This window comes from Macaca thibetana, chromosome 5 (assembly GCF_024542745.1).
Source record: "Macaca thibetana thibetana isolate TM-01 chromosome 5, ASM2454274v1, whole genome shotgun sequence".
NCBI classification, from domain to species: Eukaryota; Metazoa; Chordata; class Mammalia; order Primates; family Cercopithecidae; genus Macaca; species Macaca thibetana.
Window position 1 is genome coordinate 130,403,660 of NC_065582.1, and position 15,483 is coordinate 130,419,142.

The 15,483-nt window shown below is 40.6% G+C and overlaps 1 protein-coding gene across 1 annotated transcript in view; it reads left to right on the top strand.

Moving 5' to 3' along the window:
• Positions 1-15,483, top strand: part of LOC126955312 (extracellular matrix organizing protein FRAS1) — a 344,588-nt gene that overhangs the window by 259,737 nt on the left and 69,368 nt on the right. The window contains exons 21-26 of the mRNA XM_050791751.1: positions 862-1,014; positions 1,248-1,394; positions 7,218-7,364; positions 10,130-10,270; positions 11,833-11,973; positions 13,463-13,603. Of these exons, the coding sequence (XP_050647708.1) occupies positions 862-1,014; positions 1,248-1,394; positions 7,218-7,364; positions 10,130-10,270; positions 11,833-11,973; positions 13,463-13,603 (870 nt within the window). The remainder of the gene's footprint in view (positions 1-861; positions 1,015-1,247; positions 1,395-7,217; positions 7,365-10,129; positions 10,271-11,832; positions 11,974-13,462; positions 13,604-15,483) is intronic.

Consider the following 15,483-nt stretch of genomic DNA (forward strand, 5'->3'; position numbering starts at 1 on the left):
GGGCCCCAAACTCTTGTCCAGTGTTGAAGAAGAATGGGGTTACACAGAAAATTGAATGATGGTAAAAGTGGAGAATTTTATTGAGTGATGAAAACATTTCTCAGAAGAGAGGGGAGCTGGAGAGGGGACGAGAAGGACAGGTCGTCTTCCCCCAAAATCAGGTTGTCTCTTCCCCAGAGTCAGGCTGTCTCCCCTCTACTGACTGAGTCTGGGGTCTTTATGGGCACAGGATGGGGCTGGGGCATGCCATAGGTAGTTTTGGAAAAAGCAACATTCAGTTGGTAAAAAGGCATGATTCAGAAAGAACCAATTGGGAGAGGGTGGGCAAAGAGGAATAGAAGCTCTTACTTTGGACTTTCTGTCACGAGTTTCAGACTGTTTTTTGTTGTTGTTGTTTTATGGTGAAGATGGGGTTTCACCAAGGACCCTCCCTGTCTTCTTAGAATTTCTCTGCCTCCTGCCTCTGTTACTGTGAAGGGGGTGGGGGAAGCTGCACTCCAGTCTCAGACCCCCAGGGGAGATATTAATAGTATTGATCTTACTGCTTCTGTTAGTCAGGAAGTTCTCTCTATACTCCTAGCAAGTATCTATCACGTGGCACCCCCGTATCTAAAGGTCATTCCATTGGAAAGGGATGAAAACTCAGTCACTGTGCTGGGCCTGGCCATTTGCTAAAAACCTCAAACACACAATTTGTACAGGTCCCAAGCTTCTACTTTACTGATATACACTGCCTTTGGGCTACTCTCCAGCTGTCAGCTGCAGTGTTTGTAATTGAAATCTCTTCTGCCCTTTGTGCAGTGATGAGACTTTGTGCTCATGAGCACCCGTGCCTTCTCTCTGCTCCCCTTCCCCTTCCAGACTGCCATCCTCTGTGCCAGCACTGTGCAGCTGATCTCCACAACACCGGGAGCATCTGCCTGAGGTGCCACAATGCCCGCTACCTGCTGCTCGGGGACCACTGTGTTCCTGACTGCCCTTCAGGATACTATGCAGAGAGAGGAGCTTGTAAAAGTGAGTAAGTGCTGGACTCAGGAGCTGGAGCTGCCACCGGAGATTCTCTTCGGGCAGTAGCTGGGAAGGCTTGACCTTTCCTAAGAGAGAGCGGAGGTGGGAAGTATGCCATGGGACTGTAAACCAGACCTGCCAGTGTTCTCAATGTTGGGATTTTATTACCCACACTTGGGATGCTGCTTGGAAGAGAATCTGACATCACGGTTTCTGTTGTGTCTCTTTTTCCTCTGCAGAATGTCACTCCTCCTGCAGAACCTGCCAGGGCAGAGGACCTTTCTCCTGCTCCTCATGTGACACCAATCTCGTGCTGTCCCACACTGGCACCTGCAGCACCACCTGCTTCCCTGGGCACTATCTTGATGATAATCATGTTTGCCAGCGTAGGTTTTTCCAATGAACCTTCTCTCCTTTCCTTCCTTTCCTGCCTTTCTGAAGCCATTGAAAGAAATGTGAGGTTCTTACTTCCATCTTCTCACCTGGTAGCCTTTATTTTTATAAAAGGAAGAAAACCAATCTACAAAGGCAATAAGGTTGCCATTAACAGATTATAGGTCAGATATCGGCCTAATCGAAAGTGCTGGGCTTGGCGGTAGGGTCTCCTCTGTAAGTGCCAGCTGTGTGATCTTGGGCAGGTTATTTAACTTCTCTGTCCAGGTTATCTCATTTAAAAAATAAAAGTGTTAGTTTGTTTCATCTTTATAGTTTTTCTCAGCAATCCCATTCTATGACCATAGGCAGAGAGTGGAACTTGCTCTAGTACACAGTCAGTGGACTAAGCACTTCTCTGGATTGAATTTGTTTTCTACATGTATTTGTGAATATTCACAGTGTACAAGGCTTTGCATGCTGGAAATATTCCATTTCTGCCTAAACAGTAGTTATTTGGACTTGTATGGGAGTTACTTATATAGATGTCTTATTTCTCAAGTAAGTCAGAATACGATTAATTATCTTGAGTCAGGCACAAACAAAGAGTTAGGATATTCTATTAGGGAATGGGTAAATCTCTCTGAAAAAAAAAAATAAGATATCCTTCACAGATGAAGGAACATTTATGATAGGCTGATGCTGCTTATTTTATCTCAGGCACCAAAGTGTCATTTGCAAAAACGAAAAATTGTTATACTTCTGAAAATGACAGTTAACAAATATAGTAGTGATATTTCAGTTGTGTGTTCTAGGGGATACCATGGTGAAGGAATTGTGGAGTAGTGGTTAGGAGAGTGGGCTCTAGAGTTAGAGAACTGAAGTTCAAATCCTAACTGCTACTTAGAGCTTTATGACCTTGAACAAGCCAATTAACCACTAGGCCTCAGTTTCTTTTTTTTTTTCTCTTTTTGTAAAGGAAGATTATAACAGTACCTACATCCTATTGTTGTTACATTTAATATAGACCATAGTGGAGAATAAGTTGTCAGAATTGATTAACCATTGTTTTGTTTTTATCATCATCATCTAAAATGAGAGGCAAATAAAGTAGTAAAGCTATTTCTATTTTATACAGAGGATGATAGATATTACTGTTAGTTTATTGAGATCGTTGCAAAGATTTGCATTAGTTATATGGAAGTCACCCTTTTGCATCATCTGTGGAGGTACTGGAGATCTAAAAACAAATTTTTTTGGACCAGTGGGAAGATTGCTTTTGTAACAAAAACTTTGCTTTGTATATATCAACTGTCTGCCAGAATCTGTAGATTCTGTAATACAAGAGACAGGAATGAAATACTTCCATGTTCTATTCAAGAGCAAGAGAGTCTTGGTGGAGAAATAGTGACTTAGATTTATGAGGCTCTTCACAGCAGTGGAATCACAGAAATAAAAGTTCAAAAGAAAAAATAGAATCCATTGTATGAAGTATAGGTAACAAAAATACATTGCATTGAAATAGTTCTCTTCTGGGAAGTTTTTGTCTTGGTGCAGGGTGGCCTCTGCACAAACACATTTGCCATCATCCCATGTAAATAGAATTTCATAGAATATTTCAGTTGGATTAAGAATTTCCTAAGTTTAGTCCTTAAATTTCATTCTAAGATTGAAAAAGTATGCTCCTACGTTGGGATATTTGAGTTTCTAGTAGGTTAAAAACAAAAAACAAAAACAGCCTGACCAACATGGTGAAACCCCATCTCTACTAAAAATACAAAAAAACTAGCAAGGCATGGTGGTGCATACCTGTAATTCCAGCTACTCGGGGGGTGCTGAGGCAGGTGAATCGCTTGAACCTGGGAGGCAGAGGCTGCAGTGAGCTGAGATCACGCCATTGCACTCCAGCCTGGGTGACAGAGCAAGACTCGGTCTCAAAGAAAAAAAAAAATTCAACAATGTTCTATTCTAATACTCATAATTACAGACAATTATAAGCCTGCCAATTTTAGAAATTCTGCAATAAGGGCTTTTGAAGAAATGTAATCAGTATTAAGGGATATTAAGGGAAGCATTCATAACCAAATTATTGAAGGAAGTAAGGACTGGAGAGCTTTCTAGATACTCTAAGTTATAGGAATCTTTCGAGAGGATGTACTATTAATTGAATTAAAAAATCTAAGGGTCACCAGTTGCAGTAGGAACTTTAAAAAGGAGGTGATACGTAAGGTTCTGAGTACTTGAAACCATAGTGCTTTGGTATTGGAGGAGAATTCCAGAGTTACTCAAGCCAATCTTGCACCAGTGCAGAGACTCTTTCTCACTCACCTCCACAGACTTCCACAGAAGAAAGCCGGTTCCACTGCTGGGGAGCTGGAGTTGTCGGACAGTTGCTTTTAATTGGCCCTAGAACTTGCCTCCAAAGTGATATGGAATAAGCTTCCTCCTTCATTCACACGATTACTTTCCAAAGTTTGAAATTAACTATCATTCCCCACTTGGGTATCTCTGTGCCATGTAGACCTAGAGCCAATGGAGTATTGAAGCAGGAGTGAATGACCATTTCTTAGACCTACAGCAGAAAACAGGTCTGTTTAAGAAGGTAATTGAACCCCTACACTGTGAGGTCCCTCACTCCTTACAGCACATCACAGATGTGATGGTTACTGGACATCCCAGCTTCCCTCACTGGTTTCTGGTGCACTCTGCCACCTTTTTCACCATCCTCCTGCATTTGCTATAGGGGTCACTGACCTCAGAGAACTGCCCCTGCTACTCCAGGTGTGGCCACACCAAGATGTCTGCGTCAGGACTAGTAAGTACTTTGTGGGGTCCAAATGTAATACCATGGAAGCTGAGAACCCGAGGGACGTTGGTGCCTACAGAACTGCTCTGTGTCAGACAGGGTCAGCCATTTACTCATTACTTTGGAAAGGGTAAGAGGAAGAAGTCATGGAAGCCACCTGTTTCTCAATGTGACACTACCATGTCCCTCCAGATCCTCCATAAAGTCTTCCAGCAATCCAAAATGCTCAGCATGAATCCATTTCTTTTAGAAGTGAGTGAAGGGGCTGAGGTATACATTAGGGTTCCAAGGGGGAATGAGTACTCTGTGGAAAGATTCAGGCCAGGCACAGTGGCTCACACCTATAATCCTAGCACTTTGGGAGGGCACGATGGGAGAATCATTTGAGGCCAGGAGTTTGAGACCAGCCTGGGCAAAAAAGTGAGATCCTGTCTCTAGAAAAAGTTAAAAAATAAGCTGGACATGGTGGCATGTGCCTGTGGACCCAGCAATATGGGAATCTGAAGCGGGAGGATTGCTTGAGCCCAGGAGGTAGAGGCTACAGTGAGCTGTGTTCATGCCACCACACTCCAGCCTGGGGGACAGGGTGACAGAGTGAGAACTGTCTCAAAAAAGAAGAAAAAAGATTCAGGAACACAGAGGCAGATGGAAGTAAGTCATAGGAAACCCTCAGACACTAGGGCAAGGAATTGGCCTTGACCTCTGGCTGGGAAACTGGCATTCGGGGACCTCATTTTGCAGCTCTATGTCAAGAAAGGAGGACCGGCTGACCTTACGTTGCATATCACATTTTTAGTTACTATCAAGCCTGTTATTGACTAAAAATCTTAGATATTTTTTCCATAGCAACTGCTTTCTAAGCAGGTCTTCTTCATTCTGTATTTGTACAGTTGGTTTTAGAACATAAATGCGGGACTTTTCTTAGAGTTCTGCTTATTTCACTTGATTACTGTAGGTTCATTATTTCTACTGGTTAAAGTAACTGAACTGTGTTCTTCCAGCCGGTGAAACTTAACTATGTATATTTCCTATATAGGTGCATGTGGTGTATTTAAATATTATTGACATGGTTTCTTTGTTTCCATTAAAGTCATGGATAAAAATATTGATCAAGTAAGAATTTAAGGCTTGATTAATGTGATACTCTACTGTGGACACTATTTTTATCAATTATAAAGATTTGCTGATCACATTTTGAGTATGCTTTTCAACCACCTTCAAATCCACTTACAACTAGTAGGTCTTACTTCATTTTTGTATTCACAAGTTTATTTTTGGAATCTCTATCAAACTCTTTGCCAAAATTAAGATACACCATGCATAAAAATTCTAGGAAAAAAAAAAAGGATAAAAATTTGGTCTCACCTAAGCTTACAACAGTTAAAATATTCTTTTCTAATTATTGAAAATAATTAGAACTGAAAATCCAGTCTAGAATTTTCCCAGGACCTTAAATTGCCAATATACATATTCTAATGAACGTTTTATAGCAATGTCTTTCTTTGTAGGTGAAACAATAGCATGTGATTTTTTTTTTTTTTCAGGGAGTTAGTTTTCTTGCACTGTGCCATATACTTTGATATCATATAGATCTAAAACTCACTGGGTTTCTCTGTGAACTTTTCCTCTGACACATACTTAGGGAAGATTTCCGAAAGAGACAGAAATGCTGGTGGTTGTATATATCTTATGCAATATCTAGCTTTATTTCATTTATGTAGCAAGTGTTTATTGAACACCTATAATATGACAGATAACAAGCTAGGTGATGACTAACATTACAATGAACAAAACAGACCTACTATTTGCTTTCTTGAAGTTTGCCGCCTAAAAGATACAAATGTTAATCAAATAATCACTCAAATGGAAATTGCTATATGAAATTTGCATGAAAAACATGTACAGGATGCTGTAATGGAAGGTCTGTTTTAGAATAGAAGGTTAACAACAGTCCCAGGAGAGACTGAAGAATGAGTAAGAGTTAAAGACTCAGAGATTATATTAAGAGGATTCAAATATACATGTTATAATAGGATTTCCATGTGGAGAGAATGGAGGGAATGGTAGAAGAGTAATATTTGCAGAAATGATGGCTGGAAATTTTCCAGGATTGAAAAACGACATTGAGTTTGAAGGCGAAAGTGTACTCTGAAACCTGAGCTGTATGAATTTTAAAAGCCACTCTGGTAGATGCATGGAAAATAGATTGCAAGGGGGTCAGAGCGGAGATGGAGAAACCAATTAGGAGGCTGTGACAGTAGTTCAGCATGGGATAATGATGGCTTACAAATATTGGCATTTGTGGATATGGAAAAAAGTGAAAAGTTCTGAGAGTTATATTGGAGTTTGAATAAATAGGATCCAGTGAATAATTGGATTAGGAGTCGGGGAAAGAGAGGTGTCAAGATAGACTCCGAGGTTTCTGGCATGAAAAACTATGTCGATGGAGAAATGCCAGTTGTTAAATGAGGGAAGATGGAAGCATGACCAGATTGGGGTATCATCCCTGAATGTCAGAGTTACATGGCTGGCTTCTAAGAGTTGTAACTAGGCAAATCAATCAACCAGTTCACCTTCAAGTCCTTTGCATCTTAAAGTATGGGGTTTCCCAAGCTCCCCAATAAAGTTGGTGCCTAATTTTAATGTTGGCATCACACAAAAACATGAATCTACATTATGAACTAAAGGAAGCTTGATTCCTGAAGAAGTAAGGTTTAAGCTCTGAATTGTAATTCCAGGGATCTTAGAGTAAGCATAAATTCTGTTGCTGAATCACAGAACAATTTGGATATGGGATTTCCATTCTTGGGTTTGCAATTTATATTCTTTGTAAAATAAGATTACCCTTTTCTATTTTGGAAACTAGTATTTTCTGTTTTTGTTGATCACAGGGGAGGGCTATGAGCCATAATGAAACGTGGCGCAGGTTGTAGCAAGGCTTTGTTCCTATATAACATCTGTCTAGGTTTGATCAGTGCTTCAGTATTTGCAATTGTAATCATCTGGTCATTTTCTTTTCCTGTCTGCTCAGCATGCAACACACACTGTGGAAGCTGTGATTCACAGGCCAGCTGTACCTCCTGCCGAGATCCAAACAAGGTTCTGCTCTTTGGGGAATGTCAGTACGAGAGCTGTGCCCCACAGTACTATCTTGACTTCTCCACCAACACGTGCAAAGGTAAAGCTCTTCCTGAACTGTGTAACGATTCTTTTACTCAGTGATACCCCTTTACTACTGATGTCTAGTTTTCCATATTGAGAAAACACCAGTCATCGTATATTTTGACTGTCTCTGATGATAGCAACAATTGTGTATGTATGTATATATTCATTTATTCACTCCTTGATTTACTTATTAAGCATATATTTTGAGCACCTTCTTGTGTCAGACGTTGTGCCACATTTTGATAACAAGACCAGAGGTGGCAAATTGTAAATCCTCAGGTTATATTTGGCCCATAGACATGTTTTCTTTGGTCTGCCTAATGTTTCAGTGCTTTAAAATCTTTAATTATTCACCTTTTAAAAATGAGAAGATTTCACATACAAAAATTGACATTTTCAAGTGTTGTTGTTTTTTTTAACCAGAAGCTCTAGTAGTGTTGGATATGCATCCTGACAGTGCAACTGTAGGTTGAAACAGTGTAGCTGTAGTCCCTGCTGGATGGAGCAGGATCTCTTCAGTTCATCAGTCCCCACCATTCCCTTTCTATCACACAAGGCCTACTCTGAAGATACATTACTTTCCTGGGCTGTAGATTGCTGCCTCTAAGCTTGATGAGGTCAGGAGTCATGTCTGATGTGTTCATTTCTGCTTAACATACTTAAATGAGTGAAGACGTAGTCCCTGTATTCAAGGAAATTTATAAGGAGATAATGTCAAATGCCAAGTGCCTTTTTCTTTGCTCTCCAGTAGTTGGAATTCTTGGGGCCGATGCTCTTTGAATGGTAGTTCTCAGCAAGAGGAAAAGCAAGGGTAAAGAACAGGTTTTACTTGTTCCTATCCATTTCCTCATTCCTGCCTCCTTCCACATTTCTCTCTATCCTTCTGATTCTGGCAGAGAAGCAGAGAAGCTAGAGCTTAGATATGGTGGTCAAACATCTGTCAAGTAACTTAGGATGCTGTAAGGTTCTACAAAATTACACACTTTTCATTCCAAGAAATTCTACTTGGTTGTCAACTTAGGTGGTCTGCTGTGTTCAAGACCACAGAGGTTTTTTCCTTTCTTCTTCTTCTTTTTTTTTTTTTTTTTTTTTGACTTCTAACCAGTAGCTGTCAGTTTGTGGTGAAAAACAAGATTATCACAAATCCACCCCATTATAGATGATTTCATAACTATGCTGGCAGTTTTCAAGGCTTTGTTTTAGTCATTTTCCCTCAGGACTGATTCAGCCAAATAAAGGAATAGGATTAACTTTGTCAATCTTCTTGGAAGCACGTGTACTGTCTTGCATATTTACCTGATTTCTTTGGGACTTAGAAATATTCTATCAAGGAAGAGAAAAGGTAACTAATGAGAGGTGTCTCCAGTTTCTTAGCAGAAATGGAGGGTGAGATCCAGGGTGGCCCTGAATGGAGATAGGTTCTCTAAGGGAAACAGTTCAGCAGCAAACGTTTATTGAGTTGTTACTGTATGCCAGGCACTGTGCTAAATTATTGAATTTCATTATTTCATTTTATTCTTCACAATGAGTTTATGAAATGGGTACTATTCTCACCCATGTTTTACAGGTGAGAAACCAAGGATAATATAGATAAAAACATTATTGTAGGATAATACAGATAAAAAGTAGCAAAGTCATGACTTGAATACAGATTTACCTTTCTTCAAAACCCATGCACTTAACTGTGCTATCCCATCCCATCTTCCATGCATGTAGCACTTCCCTTACCAGCTACAACACTGGCTTTCAAACATGAGTTTTCTGACTGCATCAGAATTGCCTGGGCCATTGAAAACAACAGCAACAGCAACAACTATAATATTCACAATAACAAGTACAGCAGCAACATGTTTTCCCTTGCCCCATCCCAATCCCTGAGACTCTGATTTGATAAATCCGATGTTGAGCCTAATCCATATTTTTAACAACCCCCCTGGATTATTTGCATGCACATTCAAGGTTAGACCCCTCTAGAACATAAGCTCCTTGATGACAAGTTCTACACCTACCACCTTTATATTGCCCCCTCCTGCTGTTCAGTGACTATCCCATAGGTGCTTATGGAGCAAATTAACATGTAATTGAGTCCATTCTGATGCCTAAATGAGATCTTCTATTGTTTTAGCAACCTCTTTCTTTCTGGACAGGACCTTTATGCCCCATATAATTCTGACATCATTGGTTCTTTCTGTCATTTTGGTCAATGCCTGGTTTTGAGAGATAGAAACTCAGGCAACTGGTGTTATTGGTGGCAGCAGATGCATTCTTAGTTGAGTCTCTGACATCTCTTTACCTATTGAGCATTGAGTACTTGGAAGAAGTCAGGGTTAGCTGAAAACTGCCGGCATAGTTATGAAATCATTTATAATGGGGTGGAATTGTGATAATCTTGTTTTTCACCACAAACTGACAGGTTTGTGGGGCAAGTTGGCCACTCCCTGAGGCAGGTTTTGCCTGAAGACTTGATGTGGCACAGGGATAAAGAATTAAGATCAGAGTAATCTGGTTTCTCAGCAGCCCTGCTGACAAGCAGGCTCGGCACAAGCATGGAGTGCTCCTTGTACATGTCCATGTCTAACATAATTAGGGAACACTTAAAGCTCAGAGAAGCATTCAGGCTACTACAAGTGGAAACCTCGTTTGAGTCTGCTTATCTGACATCTCTTACACTGTCCTTATTTTACTCCTTGCGGCTGCAAACAGACTCCTCATAAATGAATTGCTGGGTCTGAGGGTGGACAGAAAGGAAGATAATCTAATGCAGACTTTCTTTTTTAGAGTGTGATTGGAGCTGCAGTGCCTGCAGTGGGCCCCTGAAAACAGACTGCCTGCAGTGCATGGATGGCTACATTCTCCAGGATGGGGCCTGCGTGGAGCAGTGCCGGTCATCATTTTACCAGGACTCAGGCCTCTGCAAGAGTAAGTGTGTAGAGGCCCTGCTCTGTGTTCAGCCATACCTTGGCCGCCTCCAGTTTGTACTCTTTTCAGAAGGAAACTGTGGCAAGTTTCCCCTTCTGGCTTTTTACCCAGTTTCTGATTTCTTTCCTAAGAGCCATCTTTGTTATTGTGAACATTTCCCCTTTTCATCTTCCATGCCCTAATAACACATTTGCTAAAATTTGAGGGCAATATGGGAATCTTGGGCATATAGGACCACACAAACAGGTATGTGTTAGCTGTTACTTTCAGATTTTCTTAAAAATTGAACAGTCAGGTTCTCCAGGTGGGAAGGTGTTTGTACCCTAGGCATTTGGGCACACGAGAAGACCCGATGATTTCACTCACTGACCCCTTCAACCCTCTGTATTCCATATAGCAAACAATCATCTCTCTCTGGCCTAGTATCCCTTTTAGCCTCAACTGAACACTACAAAATTCTCAGACCCTGAAATTCCCCTCAAAAGTGCACAGATGGCCGGGCGTGGTGGCTCAAGCCTGTAATCCCAGCACTTTGGGAGGCCAAGACGGGTGGATCACGAGGTCAGGAGGTCAAGACCATCCTGGCTAACACGGTGAAACCCCGTCTCTACTAAAATATACAAAAAACTAGCCGGGCAAGGTGGCGGGCGCCTGTAGTCCCAGCTACTGGGGAGGCTGAGGCAGGAGAATGGCGTAAACCTGGGAGGCAGAGCTTGCAGTGAGCCGAGATCCGGCCACTGCACTCCAGCCCGGGTGACAGAGCGAGACTCTGTCTCAAAAAAAAAAAAAAAAAAAAAAAAAAAAAGTGCACAGATGGCATTCCTAGGAGTATTCCTGGGGGACTGAAAACTGACTTGATGGACTTGATGAACCACAAAAGGTCAACACTTCAGCAAAACGGTATTGAGACCCAAGGACTAATGATAATAATAATAGTTGCTTAGGCCAGGAATGGTGGCTCACATCTGCAATCCCAACACTTTGGGAGGTAGAGGGAGATGGATCACCTGAGGTCAGGAGTTCAAGACCAGCCTGACCAACATGGAGAAACGCCATCTCTACTAAAAATACAAAATTAGCCGAGCATGGTGGCACATGCCTGTAATCCCAGCTACTCAGGAAGGCTAAGCCAGGAGAATCACTTGAATCCGGGAGGCGGAGGTTGCGTTGAGCCGAGATTGTGCCACTGCACTCCAGCCTGGGGAACAAGCAAAACTCCATCTCAAATAATAATAATAATAATAATAATAATAATAGCTGCTGATATCTGTCATTCACTTTATAGTTTATCTAGCATTTTCCATGGGTGGATAGGACAGTATATCAACCCCCATTTTATAGAGAAGAACACTGAGGCTCAGTGAGGTAGAGTAATCCTAAGTCTCCCAGCTGGTAAGTATCATAGTCACAACCAGAACCCAGACTCCTTCACTCTTCATATGGTCCTTTGCCAAGTACACTAAGCTGTACTGCTGCTGGACATCTCATGCTGCCTTCCCACAAGGGCCTGGAGCCCCTGGAGAGCCACACAAATTCCTGATGACTTCACTTTTGTCTTTTAGACTGTGACAGCTACTGTCTCCAGTGCCAAGGTCCCCATGAGTGTACCCGCTGTGAAGGGCCATTTCTCCTCTTGGAAGCCCAGTGCGTCCAGGAATGTGGGAAGGGGTACTTTGCAGATCATGTAAAGCACAAATGCACAGGTAATTTGGAGACTGTTTTGATTATTCTGGAAAGAAGTGAAGGCAGCAAGTAAGTCACATGTGCTGACTCTCAGGTATCCAAGAACACTTAAATTAGAAAGCGGAATGAAAGCCCAGAGAGCTTAGCCTAAGTAATTGATGGCTTCACATGCATATCTGCCATATGTTGGTTAAATAGGACATAGGAGTGTAAGCCAATATTCTCTTACACAAACCAATATTGTCCCCAAAGGTCTTTATGGAAACAAAGCCAATATTTTATGAAATGTAAAGCTTATATTGATCTGTAGTGAGGGATCCATTAAGAGTGGATCAGCCCTGTTGATATAGACATAGAATTTTTAGTGTTTAGACTAAATTACCCATGATTCTGATAATATCCTTAAAGAATGGGAATTTTGGGGACAATTTAGTGAAACACACTGGAGCTTTTATGAAACTTAAGTTGAACCCCAAGTCTTAATCTCCTTGTCCACTGGATTAGCTGGAGAGTTTTATCAGTTTTTTTCTCATCATATCTATCAAAACTTGGTTTGTATGCCCCACTGTAGTACCTGACATTTAATAATGCTATTAACCAGGCATAGCATTTACATATCACTAAATTTCCCCCATTTGCATTATCTAATTTCATATTCAAAATGGCTTGATAAAATATGACAGACGCTATGAATCCTATTTTACAAGTGAAAGAAAAATAGGAGACTTAAAAGTGTTAATCACAGCAACTTAAGATCAGATGTTAAACCCAGGTTTTCTGATTCCAATCCAGGGCCCTTTAAACTATACTGTGTATCCTCTCTATAAAAAAATCTCAACTAAGGAAGCAGAAAAATTAGTCAGCAAAAACTCTTCCTAGAAAATTGTTAACTTGACTCGAAAAGTAATCCTATGGTCCTATTAATAGCTGCTCTCCTCCAGTATTTAAAATACTATTAAATACTACTACTACTAATAACAATAATAATAAGAAATACAATGGTGGTAGTAGTAGAACAATTGAGCCCTTCCTGTGTACCACGCACTGTTTTAGTCATTGCACATTATAACACATGTAATCCTCCCAACAATTATTTGCATTAGGTGCTATTAATGTCCCCATTTTTAAGACAAGAAAATTATGGCATCGATTGTTAAACAGAACTTGCCCGAGGTCAGCAGCTGGGAAGGTTAGAGGAGGAAGGGTACCTAGAAAGAGTCTGTGCTCTTAATCACTACAAAGGTCTTTTCTTACAAGTCAATATGGTTAACTTTTTAAACAATTCATGCATGTGTAACATTTTTAGATCGCATTGTGTAAAGCGAGGAGTGTTCCTCTCTATAGATCAGCTCCCTGTACATTCTACGGGGAAACCGTCAGTCTTCTCTTTTGTTACAGTTAGGGCTCATTTGTTGCATGTGCTCTGACTCTTCTGGTTGCAAGCCCTTTATTTCTCTGTTGCTGGTGGTGCCTTGATTGAATCTCATTTAGTGTTTCCTTTTCTAATAGCCTGTCCTCGGGGGTGCTTGCAGTGCAGCCACAGGGACCGTTGTCACCTCTGTGACCATGGGTTCTTTCTGAAGAGTGGCCTCTGTGTTTACAACTGTGTTCCTGGCTTTTCTGCCCACTCCTCTAATGAAACATGTTCTGGTAAGTGTTTCTGCTCTGATGGTCTGGTGAACTTACCAATAATTTCTCTATGTGAAGGCTGAGTTTGCAGACATAATTGACGTATGTGATATAAAATGCAGCATTCCCAATTTGGGAAAACCCATGGTGCTGCTAAGGAGTAAGGGACTCTTTATAGAATATGGAAAATTGGGAAATCTCAACTTCTATAATCATTGGAAAGGAAAAGAAGCAATCTGTGTCTTAAAAGTCACAGCTATCAGCTAAGAAATTGGCATAAAACTTAGCTAAGTTCCTGAACTACAGCCATGTTATAGAAAATTATATATATACAGTCACACTTTGGTTAATGATGGGGATACATTCTGAGAAATGCATCATTAAGCAGTTTCATCATTGTTTGAACTTCATAGAGTGTACTTACGCAAACCTAGATGGTATAGCCTACTGCACACCAAGGCTATATAATATAGGCTACAAACCTGTGAGTGTACTGAAGCATGTGAGTGTACTGAATACCATAGGCAATTGTAACACAATAGTAAGTATTTGTGTATCTAAACATATCTAAAATAGAAAAGGTACAGTATAATTTTATGGGACCACCATCATATAAGTGGTCTGTTGTTGACTGAAATGTTATAGAGCACATGACTATATTTACCTATGATTTATTTATATTTATATCAATTTGTAGAGCTAATTATGTCAAAGTGCAGTGGTACACCCTTTTTCACACAGTAGAGATAAATTATAAATAAATAACAAATAGTATGAGGAGTCTGCTTCATAAGGTTCACATGTTTCTAGTGAATGGATTTCAAGCTACCCTGTTTGCCCTTAAAAATATGTAACATCGGCCGGGCGTGGTGGCTCATGCCTATAATTCCAGCACATTGGGAGGCCGAGGCAGGCGGATCATCTGAGGTCAGGAGTTCAAGACCAACCTGGTCAACATGGCGAAACCCTGTCTCTACTAAAAATACAAAAATTAGCCAGGCACAGTAATGAGTGCCTGTAATCCCAGCTACTCAGGAGGCCGAGGCAGGAGAATCGCTTGAACCCAGGAGGTGGAGGTTGTGGTGAGCCGAGATCATGCCACCATACTCCAGCCTCAGTGACAGAGCAAGACTCCATCTCAAAATAATAATAATAATGATAATAATAATAATAATAAGTAACATGTTAAGAAATGAAGCCAGTCTCTTCCAACACATTAATGGACACGTTACCTTAAATAACAAAGAGAAGTGAATTTAAGTTCAGTCTTAATTTTGAATCCCAAAACCTTTATAGGTGAGTAAAGCTTGGGAGGGACGTTACTGAGTGTTTGTTGGCTTTTGAGAGTCGTTCGTCAAAAACATGAGGCATTTTTTTAACACTCATATTCAATCATATTTTCTGTCTCTGTATTTCTGGCCTTTAAAGATATTAAGACTTCCCCACGGGAAAAAAAATATTTTTGACTTATTTCTGGGGAATCTTTCTGAAAACCCTAAGTACTTGAGAGCCAGCTTACTTCTCTCTAGGATATAAGTCCGCTTGTGAAAATGAGTGCCACTCTCATTGGAGCGATCTTACAGTCGAAGTAGTCCCATTGAAACTTGGCATTTCCAAACTGTCCTGTCTGACCTAGTTGTAAAAAGGAGCACTACCAATTAAAGTCCAGGCAAAAACAACTTGCAGGAGACAGGATAAATTCTACATCATGTTAAGAAATCCTTTTTTGTCATCAGATGTTTCATGTGGACAGAGATTATAAAATTGTTAAGACAAGGTATGTGTATTTCACATGAATTTTAAGTATGAGCCACTGATAATCCTACTCCACTGTAAATTAACTGGTGCTATTCTAGGAAATGATAGCAAACACCAGCCTTTTTACTTGCCCTTGGTAGGTC